At 41.1% G+C, this 14,865-nt stretch overlaps 1 protein-coding gene across 1 annotated transcript in view; it reads right to left on the minus strand.

Annotated features, from left to right (window-relative positions):
* Nucleotides 1-1,400: 1,400 nt before the first annotated feature.
* ADCY10 (adenylate cyclase 10 (soluble)) overlaps nt 1,401-14,865 on the minus strand; it is a 59,903-nt gene continuing 46,438 nt past the window's right edge. Inside the window, exons 25-33 of the mRNA XM_012728911.1 lie at nt 14,331-14,487; nt 10,634-10,838; nt 10,455-10,555; nt 10,128-10,130; nt 9,867-9,975; nt 8,923-9,040; nt 6,185-6,380; nt 2,512-2,700; nt 1,401-1,848 (exon numbers count right to left, since the gene is read on the minus strand). Of these exons, the coding sequence (XP_012584365.1) occupies nt 1,687-1,848; nt 2,512-2,700; nt 6,185-6,380; nt 8,923-9,040; nt 9,867-9,975; nt 10,128-10,130; nt 10,455-10,555; nt 10,634-10,838; nt 14,331-14,487 (1,240 nt within the window). The 3' untranslated portion in view covers nt 1,401-1,686. The remainder of the gene's footprint in view (nt 1,849-2,511; nt 2,701-6,184; nt 6,381-8,922; nt 9,041-9,866; nt 9,976-10,127; nt 10,131-10,454; nt 10,556-10,633; nt 10,839-14,330; nt 14,488-14,865) is intronic.

The raw sequence follows: 14,865 nt of genomic DNA on the forward strand, positions 1-14,865 counted from the left end.
ACAAAATATTGGTTTCAGAAATCCCAAAGTCAATTGCATTATCATCCAACCTTAAATCCAACAGTGAGGCTGGTGGGGTTGAACTGCAGAGAATCTGTGTACCTATTGGAAACTCACAAGTGGCCCTGAGTGGGCAAAGACCCCAGAATGCCCACAGTGAAGCAGGCACCAGGTTAAGAAGGTGCAGACAGAGCCACCGGTCACCTGGGATCATGAAATGAGTCAATATCCCAACTCTACATTTATCCAATAAAAATAGCAACTCTAAGATGGTAGACTCTTAGGAGACTAGTTGAGTCAATCACCATGAAAACCTGAAGCCTAACACAAGGTGTAGATTATTTAAAGAGAAGGAAACTGTGTAAGCTGGTTAGGAAGGGAGATACTAGAGAGAAAAGTCCCCATCAGACAGAGTTCCAGGAAACTTCCAGGCCTGCCCCCAGAACTTTAGGGAGGGGAAAGGAACTGGCATTTGAATTCAATCACCAAGGTTCAGTGATCTGATCAATTACCTCCACAGAACAAATAGGAAGGGATTTTGGGAGCTTTCCACTAAACAAGTGGAAAGGGGGAGGAATCAAGGCTGGAGAAAGCACAGAAGCTCCAAATCCTTCCCACCTCCCTTGTCCTGTGCATCTCACCTATCTGGCTGTACCTGAATTATATTCAGTTCCCAAGGCTTGTTATAAAAGCAGTAATCCTGGGAGTTACTAGTGGGTTTCCCAAAGTCTGTGGATGGCTCTAGCAAGTGCTAATAGAACCTGAGGAGGAGGTTCTGGGGACCTCTGATTTATAGCAACATGTTTTTGTACAAGCAGAAGTGAAGGGGGGAAATCTGAACTTGTAACTGGTTTCTGAGTGAGGAGCCATCTCAAGAAACTGAGTCCCTAACCAGTGGAACACGATGATGTCTCCAGGTGGACAGTGTCACAACTGCCCTCCATAAGGGCTGACAATTGCTTGTTGGGTGAGGAAGGCCCCACACTTGCCCATGTTGGATTTGGTCCAGGAACACTTTTAGGCACAAAATACCAGCAAGAATTGTCCTGTTTGCCGATAGAGAGGCATAGCAATGATGTTCCTGGGGAAGACTCTGACATCTGGAAAATGACGTTGAAAATTATTACTTGCTTAAATATATAAATGCTGAGCCTGTAGAAGATGCCCACATCAAAATGACTAAATTTCCACTTACAGAGATTTATGTCCACAGCTGTTTGAGGCCGTGGTTAGAGGGGCCATGGAAACCGCAATCCATCACTACAAAAAAAATGTATCTTTTCAAATCTTGTTTTTAAAGACCAGGACAGGATGTATTTTTTAATAATGCTGTGCTATCATAGAAACAATTGAAGAACTGAATATTTAGAAATGTACATTTTCAGTTTAATAGATAACTAGAAGTATTTCTAGTTATGATTTTGATGATATCATTTTCCCATTGATACAATCTCGAGTGGGCAGCAATAGACAGATCAATGAAAACAACATGAAAGGCAAAGTCAATCTTTGCAAATAGAGGAGGGAGAACAGCATGACGCTGCCCACATTTTTGGACTCTCCCCCTGGAGAAGAAATCAACATGCCTGATTTCTGGTTTTTGTGTCTGGCTGCAGAAAAATGTTAATAATGAATAATTACAAGAGAATGAGTCTTACTAACATCTTCATTCTCGTTCACGAAGTGTTAGAAAGGATTGTCCAGGATATTAACTTTCATCAGGAATTTGTTCTTTTGAAGCTCCTGTATGTTTACCTTGCCCGACACAATTTTTTCCCAGGATGGGAGACTCAAGAGTGTTTGAAACCATTGGTCTTCAGTGAGCTCAGAGCTGGAGTACCACCATTCCTAAAAAGGGTGATAGAGAACCCAGAATTAGTCAGTGCTCCTCGACTTGTGTGGCCAAGCAATGGTTAAATCTTTTAAAAGTACTAAACCCACAATTGAGATGGAAAAAAAATGTACAAAATGTTGTAAAAATAAACTTTTGTAATAAAAAAAATTAAAAAAGAAAAAAAATCTTAAAAAGAAAAAAAAGTACTAAACCCATAGACAAATAATGAATTTTGCTGTCCAAACTAGGATACGAATGCAAGACTCTCTAAAGAAACACATAGAAGTCTATGTTCATTCACGCATTCAACCCACACTGAATAGAAGTACTGTGTTGGATACTAAGCGAGATTTTTGCTTTCTAAGAGTTCACTTTATCGAGACAAGAACAACATGTGCACAAAAGTAACACAAAGTAGAAATCAATGAGGGCCTTGAGAGAGAGGTGGAATTCTTGCCAACACGGATTTGGACGAGGGGAGGTTTCATGAGTATTCAAAGGGGAAGAGAAGGTGCTTGCCAGTGGACTACAGATGCGTTTCCCTCCCCTATGGTAAGAGTCCAGAATGGCCTAAGATGGCCTTCTATGCATGGTGCAAGCTGACCAGGTCTTTGGCTTCTGGGACTGCCCTTAAGAGAGGGTGAGCATCCCCAGCCCAGCAGCCCAGTGGCACATACTTTGCTCATGTTCAGCCAGCATTTCTCCAAAGTATTCCCTTGTGTCTCGGAGAGCTCTAAAGCCATGTTCAGGAAGTGGTCGCAGTTCTGTCCATCTCCCATGAGAATACAGACATAGGACATCAGGTGATAGATCCTTGGGTAGAAGACAGGGCCAGTGGTAGCTTGCGTCACCAGACTCTCCAAGTTCTAAGGAGGAAACAATATATTTTGATCAGAAAGGGGCTTTTTCCTTCCCCTGATGACTGGAGGACATTACAAGGATAGAAGCAATGTTATAGCACAAGTAGAGAATGGTGGAGAGCAGATGAGGAACGTCAGTCTTCTGGCTTCTGTGGTCCACCCCGACCAAGGATGAGGTGGATATGAGCGGGTTTCAGGACAGCACTTTTAGGCAACCACTTAAAAATTATTTTTTCTTCTGATTAACAAAGTAATCATTATTCAAAATTGGGGGGGAGGGGTGAGGAGGATGAAAAGTACAAAAAATGATATTCATCCATAAGCCTAACATCCAGAAAAAAAAATATTTTCAATATTGGGGTACATGGTTTTCCATTTTTGATTTCTCTGCCTCTTTCTCTCTCTGTGTCTCAACTGTCATAATTGGTATCGAGTTAATCAATGAGTAACACTTTCCTTCTCTCACTTAACATCACATTATGAACACTTCTTGATGACATGATTCTTTCACCTTACTGCTCACAAAAGATGCCAGGAGCCAGGCAAGTGACATTAACAAGCAGTCAAGACAGAGCACTAGAAACAGAGGGAATCTTTTCACATTGCAGAAGTTGCCCCCAGCTTAACTGCCATGCCTTGTTAACTCCAGCTAACAGCTGCCCATCAGGAATGCAGGGCATTTCTTGTATTACCAAATACTGCAAGTTTAAAGAGTTGGAAAAATCAGATTTTTTTAAGTGGGAAATATCCGAATGTATCAACATATTTTTGACTTAGCCAATCTTCTTTTTGAAGAACGCAGTCTCTGAGTATTTTTTAATACTATAAACTTGAAATGAACAACTTTATAAATCAATGTTTGTTTGCTACCTGATGGTTTCCTTAGGACAATTCCAGGCGGAAAATACTGAGGCAGATGATATGCCTATGTTAAAGCTACTTTTGTGTACAGCCCTCATGCTTTTAGAAAGCTTAAGAGATCCCTTTAAAGTGTGAGTGTGTCTTTTCTCATGTCATTGCTAATATGATGGTCTACAAAGCAATGTCTTATTGACTTGTAGCTTTTACTACAGTAGTACAGAAGTGGGATCAAAACATTGAGTTTACCTGACTAAACTGTTATATCCCTATTTAGTCCATTGATCATTTATTCTAGAAATTAAGCACCCACTGTGTACAAGGCATTGCTTTGTGGACTGTAAGAGATGCAAATATTGAATTGCATTCATTTATTTTCTTGCATTTTTTCTACTCCTACCCTGTCTCCCTCCCACACCCCTCCTCAAGCTTCTTACAACAATCCCCTTCTCCAGTTTAAATAAACCACAAATCCCTTGAGTGCAGACTTGCTTTATTCATACTTATTGTTGTATTTTTAACGTGTGCTGTCTTTAGAATAGCTGAATTTTAGCACATTATGATTCATTAAATAAAGATGTACTTTTAAAAAATTGCCTGCTAATTTAATCTACATTTAATCTACATTTTTACATATTGCATTGTCCAAATATGTAAAAGTATAATACATCTTTATTGGTACGCAATCGATATTTAAAAGTGATAATGACAATTCACTCACTTGTCCTAGGTAATGTGCATGGCATTGGGAAGGAAAAAAGAGAAGTTATAATGAATTATATAGTGCTCAAAAAGTATTTTTTCTGAACAACAGGAATTAAGTATGTCTGGAATCCCTCCTAAGTTATTTTCTTGAGAGAGTATGTCTAGCAAATTCTATGCAAATAATGCTTTACTTTTAGATAACTAAACCATGTCCATGTCCCAAGTGAGAGCCAGTAGGATGGTTTGTGAATCAGAAATATAAATGCACATTCTGTGCCAACAAGTACAGACTCCAAGCACACAGTGAGCGCAATGAACTTTTTATGTTTTTAGAGGCAGAGATTTATAAGCTGGTGTGAATACGTGACCAGAAGAGCTGATGGGGCTCAGTGGCACGAGAGTGGTGTGGGGGCCGTGGAAAGATCTGCCTTTCTCCAGCATAGGCGTGAAGCAAGGCCAACCACATACCGCTGTTCAGAAAATCATGTTTTACTACACTTCCGTGATCTCAGTTGCTTTGCTTTGAAATATTTGAAATGTTTTAATGCTTTAAAATCACCAGCATCTGATTCTGCTCGTAATCTGAAAGGAACTTGGGATCAGGTTCTTCCTTAAATCATGAGAAGGAAGCTCAGCTGACACTTTGATCTTAGTTAAGAACCTGCACAGGAAACCCAAGCAAGTGAGTATAAACTTCTGACCTGCCGAACTGTGAGATAGTAAGTGGATGTTGTTTAAACTGTAATGAGGGGTACAGCCATAGAAAATTAATACGCAAGTGCTTAGCTTTTAAGAGAACAGGCAAACAAATGTCTAGCCAGCCCAGAAGCCAGCCCTACGTCTTCCTGGGGCTTGCCCACCCTGGGCTGCAAGTTTGCGCTCTCTTGTACCCCAGCAATAGTACCTGGTACGTATTACCTATCAATGAAATATATGAAATTTCTGCGTTCCAAAACTTAACTACCTGGATGTCTCACAACAACAGTGAAATATTACCTAAAGTTCTATTCAAGAACACAGTCTGGCAGTTTAATCTCACAGTGTATCTATGAGACAAAATAACTATGCTATATTTTAGTAGTATAGAAAGCATTTTCATAGCAGGAGATTAGCCATTGTGTATTTTATTTACTAGCAGGCTTTAGAAATGGAGATGCGTTCATGTATGTGCACATGGAGCACACACACACACAGAAAAGGACCCAAAAAGTGATGTCTCCATGCACCAAAAGTGGTTATCTTTGAGTATAAGGTTTGGGGCAATTTTTATTTCCTTCTACTTTGGGGAGCAGGGGGTGCTGCCTTCAAAACCTTATAATACAGCAGATCATTCAGCATCATTTCATTTTAACATTGACAAAAAATCCACAAATTTGGCTATCTCTGTGGTGTTTGCACATTCGCCCCATTTCTTTGTGGGTTTCTCCACAAACTCCAGCTTATTCCCACACCCCAAAAACATGCACGAGAGGCTCACAGGCATGTTTGAATTGTCCCAATCAGGGTGTGTGTGTGTGTGTGTGTGTGCACTCCTGTGTGATGCCCAATGCAGTGGGAAGGGCCTGCTGTCAAGGGCTGGGCTCCTCCTTGATGCTGAGCACCCTGAAGAGGTTCCAGCCATCAGAGACCTAAACTGGACTAATTAGCTTGCAAAATGGTGATAAATGAAGACAAACATTTGTCTCGTATTAAAGTATTTTGGTTCATTCTTTAGACATCTGGTAATTATTTTGTGACCAGCAGTATGTTGTAGCTTAACTATTGTTTATCTCCATTCACCTATGGTCAGTTTCCCAAAACTGATTGCTATTACATGATTACTTATGATAGAAATATGTGTATTCTGTTATCAGAAAAGACAATTATCACAGGAGAAAGAAACCATTTAAGGATGCATTTGCACTGGAAGGAAAGGATGAGACCTCACCTTGAGTAGCTCAACACCACTGTCCTGAGCATTCACAGATTGTTCTTCAATTTTCTTTTGCAGGTAAAGAACCTGTGCCTCCATGTACCTACTGATCCCTTCACTGTAAAGCGCCGTTGGAGTTCTTCTTGGCACTAGAATTTTAGCTCTGTTAGAAAATATGTGGAAGTTGTCCCATTCCTCAAGTCGGGCATACCTGCACCACCACAATAGAAAATTCAGTATCATTTTTGGGATTGGCTGATCTTCTGAAATGGGTCTCTCTAGAGGGGTACCTGGGCTTCTGGAAGAGGGCTGCCTGCCTACCTGGAGAAATTATGGCAGTACCCTTTGATTCATGGTTTCAGTGCCTTATGGTCTGTAAATATGACACGCGGTATAATATTGGGGGGAGGGAGCAGAGTTCACATTCATTTGACTTTACTACAGCATATTATTATAATTATTTTATTTTATCAATGGTTATTATTGTTACAATGACCATTGTTATTGTGCCTAATTTATAAATTAAACTTTATACACACACACACACACACACACACACACACACATTGGAAAAACATAGTACTTATATGGTTTGGTGGTGTTATCCAAGGTTTTAGGGGTCTTGGGACATACTCCTTGGATAAAGGTGGAGTATAGACAATATGGAACAAGAAAAGCAAGTACTTTTTTGATGATTTGAAAGAAATAGAATCCTTAGAACCATTGGGGTAATATTAACCATCATTTATTTAACACTTTGGAATATTTTAAAAAGTGGAGCAAATCAAACGTGAAGCTACACATTTCTTCAAAGTGCTCCATTCCAGAGCAAGATGGCCTAGGCCAGTATGTGTCCCATAATGACATTCTGGTCAAGGACAGACCACATATAGGACAGTGGCCCTGGCAGGCTATTCCATATGCCTCCTGGTGAAGTCTGCAACTGGGGAGCAGTGTGTCATTGGTAGAGCAGACCATCTAGGTTTGTGTCATCACTCTGTGACATTCACACAAAGACCAAAGTGCCCCATGAATTTCTCAGAACTTGTCCTGATGATCAAGGGCACTGTACTATTTAGAGAATGGGTTGCAAACTCACATCATTAGCACCACCTGGGTGCTCCTTAGAAAAGCAAACTCTGGGGCCCTCCCTGGTGGTGCAGGCTATCAAGCTATCACCAGTCACTGTGGCATGAATTCGATCCCCAGCCAGGGAGGTGACCCATGTGGCCCAGCAGACCTCTCCTGTCACTCCTGTTGCTCCCCTCAGCAGTGCATTTCAGTAGATCCCCCTGCTCTGCTCCCCAATCTATCTCTGGTGAATCCTCTCACCCCCAACCCCAACACCTGTGGCCTATACCCCAGTTCTTGTATACATAAATAAAAAAAAGGTGGAAAAAAGAATGCAAGCTCCCTGGGCCAATGCAGATATCCCCTGGAATCTCTATTGGCAAGTTTTCTAGGCAATTCTGACACCCACTGAAGTGTGAGAAGCACTGGCCCAGGACACAGTTGTTAAAAACTGCTCCACGTGAAATAGTAAGAAGTTAGAAAGACTTTTAAAGTTTAGAGTACTTGAATTTTAATTCCCAGGAACAAGTGTTTTTATTGTAAATTTTAATTTCCTTGGACTTTAGCTAGCAGGTTAAATGATTTTTGGTTTTTCATTTCTCTCAGAGAATTATGTAAGAGGCGGAGATTTCTGTTCAAATTTGGATTGTTCTGGTTTGTGTGTACTTGATGTGGGAATGTCTTCCTAATGGCACTTTACCTCATCTCAGAATCTCTAAAAATCAGACAACATGGCTTCATAGATGACTTGAGATGGGAAATAGTATAGAGAATGGCTTTCAGTCTTGGGGACAACTGTGAAAGTAATTTAATTAACCTCTGGAACCTCACTGTTGATTTACTTCCTTGAAGGGAAAGACAGAGCTACAATTTACTTAGCCACGAATTGAAGAGGCTAAGGGGAATTAAGTCACAGAGTGACCAACTAGTTGCTGGGGTTCAGAGGAAGGACTTCTTCCCTTCGTGAGCTTCCTAACACAAAGGGTGCTCGCATGCCACATCTCTTCCCTGATGCGTGCGCCGCTCTAATCCTAACGGGTGGGTTCCTTGGCTGGTGGCTTTGGAGGGAATTAGGCAGAGCTGGCACAAACACCTGCCATCCTCCACCGTAGAGGCCCACCCAAATACTCTACTGCCCTTCTGTCTGCCAGGTGGCTCAGAGAGGCCAGTTTGCTGGGGAAAATGCAGCTCTCCAGAACGGGACCTTCTCCTGAGGGGCAAGTGGAAGCCTGGGATGCACTATCAGGAAGCCCACTCGCCCGAAGATGGAGATATCATCTCCAACATCAGCTCTCTCCACAATGGTTTTCCAGGTGATGAGATCTTGGGTAGGTGGGCAAATGATGCTGAGTATCCCTCAAAACACACACCCCTCCAAAGTAAGTACTCTTTTCTCAACCATCTGCATACTCCACATGACATGTGCAAAATCAGTGCTGCTTGCACTGAAGAGCATTGAGGTGATAACACTTTTCTGGCCTTGGTTGAGGGGAAAAAACAGGTAATCCCAAAGTGTCCCTCAGTGTAACTCTACTCAGAATTGCAACCTGTTTATAAGTTATAAATAAGTTTAAAAGTGATTTATAAGTGATATTTTTCTTCCTTTTTAAAAAAATCTCATAGAACTCATTTTCAGGATTCAGCATTTTCAAATGCTGAATATGCAACAAACACATTGTTACCAGATAGCTAGACACGAATAAAGCCCCAGGAGGATTCCACTGTGGAACTTGAGGATTCTATTGTCTTCATTTTGGTGTATAAATTCCAAACACTCTTCAAATGTCCTATAAATAAAACCTAAGAAAGAAAAGGACAGGAAATCTTTGCTGGGGTCAACATCTCTTGGGCCTAGTAGCTTCAAGAGAATGCCTCTCCTTCCCCACAGGGGAAAAGCCTTAGTCTCTGATTGCAACAATCATGTGACTTCACTGCCCGTGTTTGCTGAGTTCCAGCCTCTGGGAAAACTTGTGCGTGTATGCTACACTGCCACAGCATTCACCAGGCAGAGAAAGGGCTAAATCAGCTCTCACTGCTCAAATCCAGCCCGTGGGCCTTCGTGCAACCAGGCCTTCATCCGTTCCCCCCATCTTCTTTTTGGACATCACTTTTCCAGGTCAGACTTGGGGAAGAGAATGCCCAGGTTGGCCCTCTGATTTAACATATACACCAAGGGCTGTATATGTAACCTGAAGGTTTTCAAGTAAGAACTTGTTTTCCAAAGTGTGAACTGCTACCAGCGCCTGTAATTTTCACGGTAAGTAATCTAATCCTTTACTCTAAAGCATATAGTGTCTAGGTGTATCCCACTAAAAATTAAATTCCCTATTTAAAGACATAATGTAAGACACTGTCAGCTACTATTACCAGTGCTATGAAGTATTACTAGTACTTTAACTGGACGTTTAAGTCCAACGGTTCTCTTAGATTCTTCTCTTTGTTGGTACCTTAACATTTTTGCACCTTCCAGATGGTTCCTTGGTTCATGCTTTCCCCTGTTCTGATGTTGTCCTCTTTTCCAATCCAAAATACAGTGGTCTCAAAGCTTTGGCCTTGACAACTAACACACCATACCAACACAATTACCCCACGCCCAATTTATAGTAAATTCCAGAGTCATGTTTACCAGAATAAAGCATGATGTCCAGGCAGACAAAATAGAAAAATGCCTTGCTGTAGATGTGCTCTTCTTCTACAGAGAGATCCCACAGCCACCCCAGAACCTGGATCAATTGCTTGGGTCTATGGAATAGGAAGGTAATGAGATTAAGGGGTGGTCAGAAGGAGAGGATGAAGTTAAATCCTGATTTACTCTCAGTCCTGTCCAGTAATTCAGGACTAAATGGGGGCCTTAAACAGATTTTGAACCCATTCTTAAGTCTCATACTGGCTCTGTTAAAATTGTCTTTCAAAGACAGTATCAGGGAGCAGAGTCGGGCCCAGTTGTTCCCTCCCTCTATTCTCATTTGCTTCTGCTAGGAAACATTTCCCTTTCCTCACACCTGACACTGCTGGAGACCTGATTCCTACAGTGAGGATGGCAGCTTAGAGACGATGCTTGTGAAACAGGTCTGTGCAGAGAGCAGTGGAACCCAACAATGATGTGATCAGTCCCATCATCTCGTTGGAAGCTCCAACCCTTTTCTCCACCCTACAGCTGAAACACTCAATATGACATCCACTTCCTAATATTTTGGGAAATTCTTTAAGATACATACCTGCTTTTTAAGAAGATAGATCTACTAAGCCAACAGAGGACATGATGGTGTTTGTTGGGATTCCGGAGTAGTGTCCACATCTTGTGGGCTCGAGAGCCTGGGAAGAAAACACTTCCAATGTATCTCTAGTTATTATTTCTGCTTGCCGGACCCTTCTTGCCCCATCAGCCCATACCTAAATCAATGGCCAAGTCCAGGTGACCCATTATGAGCTTGATGTAGCTCAGTGTATCAGCCACATATGACACAATTTCGATGCCCTCGCCTTTCAGGGGCAGGCTGAAGATCTGTTCCATGGCCATGACTTCATATTTGAACCACACGCCCTGGTAGCCGGCCAGCTGGTGGTACAGTGAGTAGTCCAGGTAGGCCTTAATGATCTGCAGTGACAAACACGGAGGAGAGAAGGGGCAAGATAGAGATGGAACCCAAAGCAGAAAGGCAGGGACATCGCTCAGTGTTCCAAGTCATCATGTGTTTATCAGCTTGGGAACAGAGCTGTGATTCGGCAGACCCACAGGCTTAAGTAGTGAAATTGAACTGGGATTCTGCTACCTACTTACCGGGCTGCTCGGGACAAGTTTATTGGTTCCTCTTGCCCACCGTCCTTAAAATTTAAATTTTGTGGAAAAGAGGAACAATTGCTTATATGTGTGGATATATGATTACATAGCAAAAAACCTCAAGTAACCACTCCCAAGAATAAATAGGAGTTGCCCTTTAGGCGGGAATGCAGAGGCTTGAAGGAAAAGAGGGACTTCACTCTTTACATTATGCATTTCTGGGATGTTTAATTTGTTCCAACAAGTATGTGTTAATTTTATTATTTAATTCCGAAAAGGTTGGTTTGGTTTGCTGTCTTAAAAGTGGAAGGACTAATTCCAAACTTAATGGGGAGGTTTAAGAGAAACAGGTTACTCTTTAAGTAACTCTTTAAAGTAATAAAATTGCTTCAGTCTATAAGTGCTTAAAGAGGGATGGAAAGAAAAATGTTCCTTCTGGAAAGCAGTTTATTATTAAAAAATACATATAATTTGCTTTAAGAGATACAAACAGTAGAAACACTGAAGCCCTAATGGAGGGAGTATTGAATGTTGTGGTAGGGGAAGGACTTAGAGAAGGACTTTTTCAGTGGAATTCTCCAAATCTCACAAAATCACACACATCCTGTGTCAGGCATTCCACGGGGACTTACTCAACCACAAAGCTGATCTTAGGAAGTTCCTTTATTCCTGGTTTAGAACATGTTTCAGCTAATCCTACCAGGAGGACAGGATAGCCAGAAGTGGTGCTGAAGGAGATAGAATGTTGGGAAAGGAAACACCCAAAGGTGCAATCAAACCTAGTGCTTCCTGAATTTGGACTAAGACCACTAAGTCCAATTATTTCCCTTCATGAGGAAAATACAAAATTATGCAGTTGGTATGTTGTCACATGATGAACCACAAGAGTCCTAGAAATTACTCCCTCAGAATCATTCTGGTTCTTTCTAACACAGTGCACTGCAGGCTTCACTGCTTTGAACACCCAAGGGAGCACTCTCTTGGCTCTGCTCTCAGGCACAACCATCTTGTTAACCAGTGTCTTTCATTCACTTCCCAATTTTGACTTTTTCATTTAATCCTCCCTGCCCGTCCCTCCCAACTCCCCCATGTTTTAGGAGATAGCCCCAAGTGTGGAAAATAAAAACATTTCATTCAATAACTTCTTGTCGAGCCCCTACTGTGTGCCTGACACTGTTCTAAGAGTTCAAGGGGTGAACAAGCCAACAGCCAAGGTCCCTGCTCTCACAGGACTTGCAGGGTAATCATAGGGGACGCAGATGGACACTAACAAAGGAATAAATGAGAAATGTTAGGTGGTAACAGAGCTACTAAAATAGAGTGAAGGTGAGAAAGTGAATGAGGGAGTGACTTCAAGATGAGAGCCCAGTAAATGTGAGGTCCTTTGTGTTCCACAAGCAGAGGGAACATCGAGCCAAAGAGTCTAAGAAGGAACTGAACTTAAAAGTTTAGGGAACCAAAAGCGGCTCATTACTTCTGGGTCTGGTGATTCAGAGAATTAGCAGAGGAGGATGGGTTATGGGCAGAGGCCCAGCCTGATGGATTTTATAAATACTGAAGTATTCTGGCTGAGCCAGCCTGGGCCTACTGAAAGGAACTAATGCAGGGACAAACTCCTGGCCAGGAAGTTGGACACCTCCCACATTTATAGTGCTCCTTGCCCACTTCCCTTAATTCTTGGAGAATTAAATCTATTGCCTCAGAAATACCTAGAAATGCCTCGGAAATACTTTCCTAAATATCACTTTCACTAGGTGAGTTGGATTTAGCTTAATAATCTCATGATCTTGCCTCCTGGAGTTTTCCTCATGTGAAGAGTTCACAGTTTATGACTTTATTACTGGTTCTCCAATGTAGTACCTGAGACCTCTTCAGGGAGGACATGAATAGGTCAAAGCTAATTTCATAACAGCCAGATATATACAGCATATCTTGTTTTTGGGCAATCCACAGATACATGTTTTGTTTTGTTTTTGTTTTACAAACTGAACATTCATAGCATGGGCTCACTTCATGTCAATGTGTCATATTTTGGTAATTCTTGTACTATTTTAAAGTTTTTCTTTACTATATGCTATGGTGATCTTGTGATCACTTCTCTTTGATGTTAGTATTTTAACTCTTCACCTGCAAAAAGATTTATGTCTCGGTAAAGGCACAGGTGATAGTTAAGATTTTTTGGCAACAAAGTATGTTTAATGAAAGTGTGTACATGACTTTGTCAGGCATAATGCCATTACATACTTAATAGGTTACAGCATAACGTAAACATAACTTTCAGATGCACTGAAAGTGAGTGGGACTCACTTTATTGCCATATTCAATTTATTGTCGTGTTTGGGACCAAATTGCAATAACTCTGAGATATGCTTGCATTTGTGTGAGAGAAAACAGTGAAAGATTTATAAAAAAGCCCTCCACCTCAAAAACAAAAAATGGCTGGGATCCTGTCTAGGTCATTTGTCAAGGTTACATCTGCCTTCTATAGTCTTTGAGCTACTTTAGAACTCTGAACCCCTTTTTAAGCCCACAAATTTCTGATCCCAGAAATTTAAATGCTATAGAAAACTGACAATAATGAAAATGATTCTTCTTCATAGAAATATATAGATTTCAGCAGAACACAAGTGATTATAGCTTTACATCCATTCGTCAATTGAATTCTTGGAACCAGTTGTATCAACTGACTAATTAATCAATGAGTTCAATAAAACCTGTGACATGACTTCTTTTTAACATGTGTTCTTTTAGTATTAGTCATAATTTTACTTTAAAAGAATTGTCCTTTAATGTTTTCCTTTTTTAAACCTTATTCTTTCATGAGTGCCTACTGGAATTTTCCAGAGATAAGCTATGTGATATTGCAACAGAGAGAAAGTAGAAGCAGACTGAGTATCTAGCTATCTTCTATGAAGTTAGACATTAAGCTATTTGCAAAACTTACTCCCTGTCATTCTCCCTGTCATTCTTCTCACTAGATTTTTCTTTGGAGATTTTCAATAAAAATTGTTACTTATGCTACTATGTAATGGGTTTATTAGTTTTATTAAAATATTTTTAAATGCCTGTTTTTAAGTTCATAGTTGATGATATTAATAGAAATAAAAACTACTTGGGTTCCTCTGCAATAATTAAGCATTTAAAGTGATTCTGGGACTAAAATGTTTGAGAAGTACTGGCCTGGGCAAAACAAACAAGCCAAGAAGGCTTTATTACATCCTTGTGATCTTGAGCCTGGGCTGACTTTCACTAGGTTGTTCTCTCCAAACGAGATTGGGAAATTTAAAAAACAGCTGCGTAATACTCTACCTGGAAATCGTCTTGAGTTTCCAAGGCAGTGTTCACTTGCATCAGAGCAGCCAGGTGACTAAAGTACTTGTAGTGAAAAAAGTAATTTAAGTTGTAGATCTGCCAGAGCAAGGAGAAGCAAGCGATCTGCCGGTAGAGCTGTGCCAGCCTCTTCTTCCTGTTGGGTCAAGCACAAAAGGGACTCAGAAGTCTAGTTTGGTCATCTGCTTGTCATTGTGAAGGGGCAAAGGTGTGCAGAGTCTTCACCATGGGCTTGAAGACTTGCCTCCTTTCTTGATTAACCAGGCCATGACTTTTATAATTTTCCCTACTGCAACATGGAACCACAACATAGTAGACCCCACTTAGCATCACAAGGAAACTGGCTAGAAGAAAAATGACATATTGTGCAGCCAGGTTCCCTAATAATATTTTTGCTTTAAAAATGTTGAAACCGGCCCTCCCTGGTGGCGCAGCGGGATAAAGCACAGCACTGAGAATCTAAAGCCACTTCCGCATGAGTTCGATTCCCGCCTGCCCCGGAGGTGACCACATG

This window comes from Condylura cristata, unplaced genomic scaffold, assembly GCF_000260355.1.
Source record: "Condylura cristata isolate star-nosed mole 26May11 unplaced genomic scaffold, ConCri1.0 scaffold00024, whole genome shotgun sequence".
NCBI classification, from domain to species: Eukaryota; Metazoa; Chordata; class Mammalia; order Eulipotyphla; family Talpidae; genus Condylura; species Condylura cristata.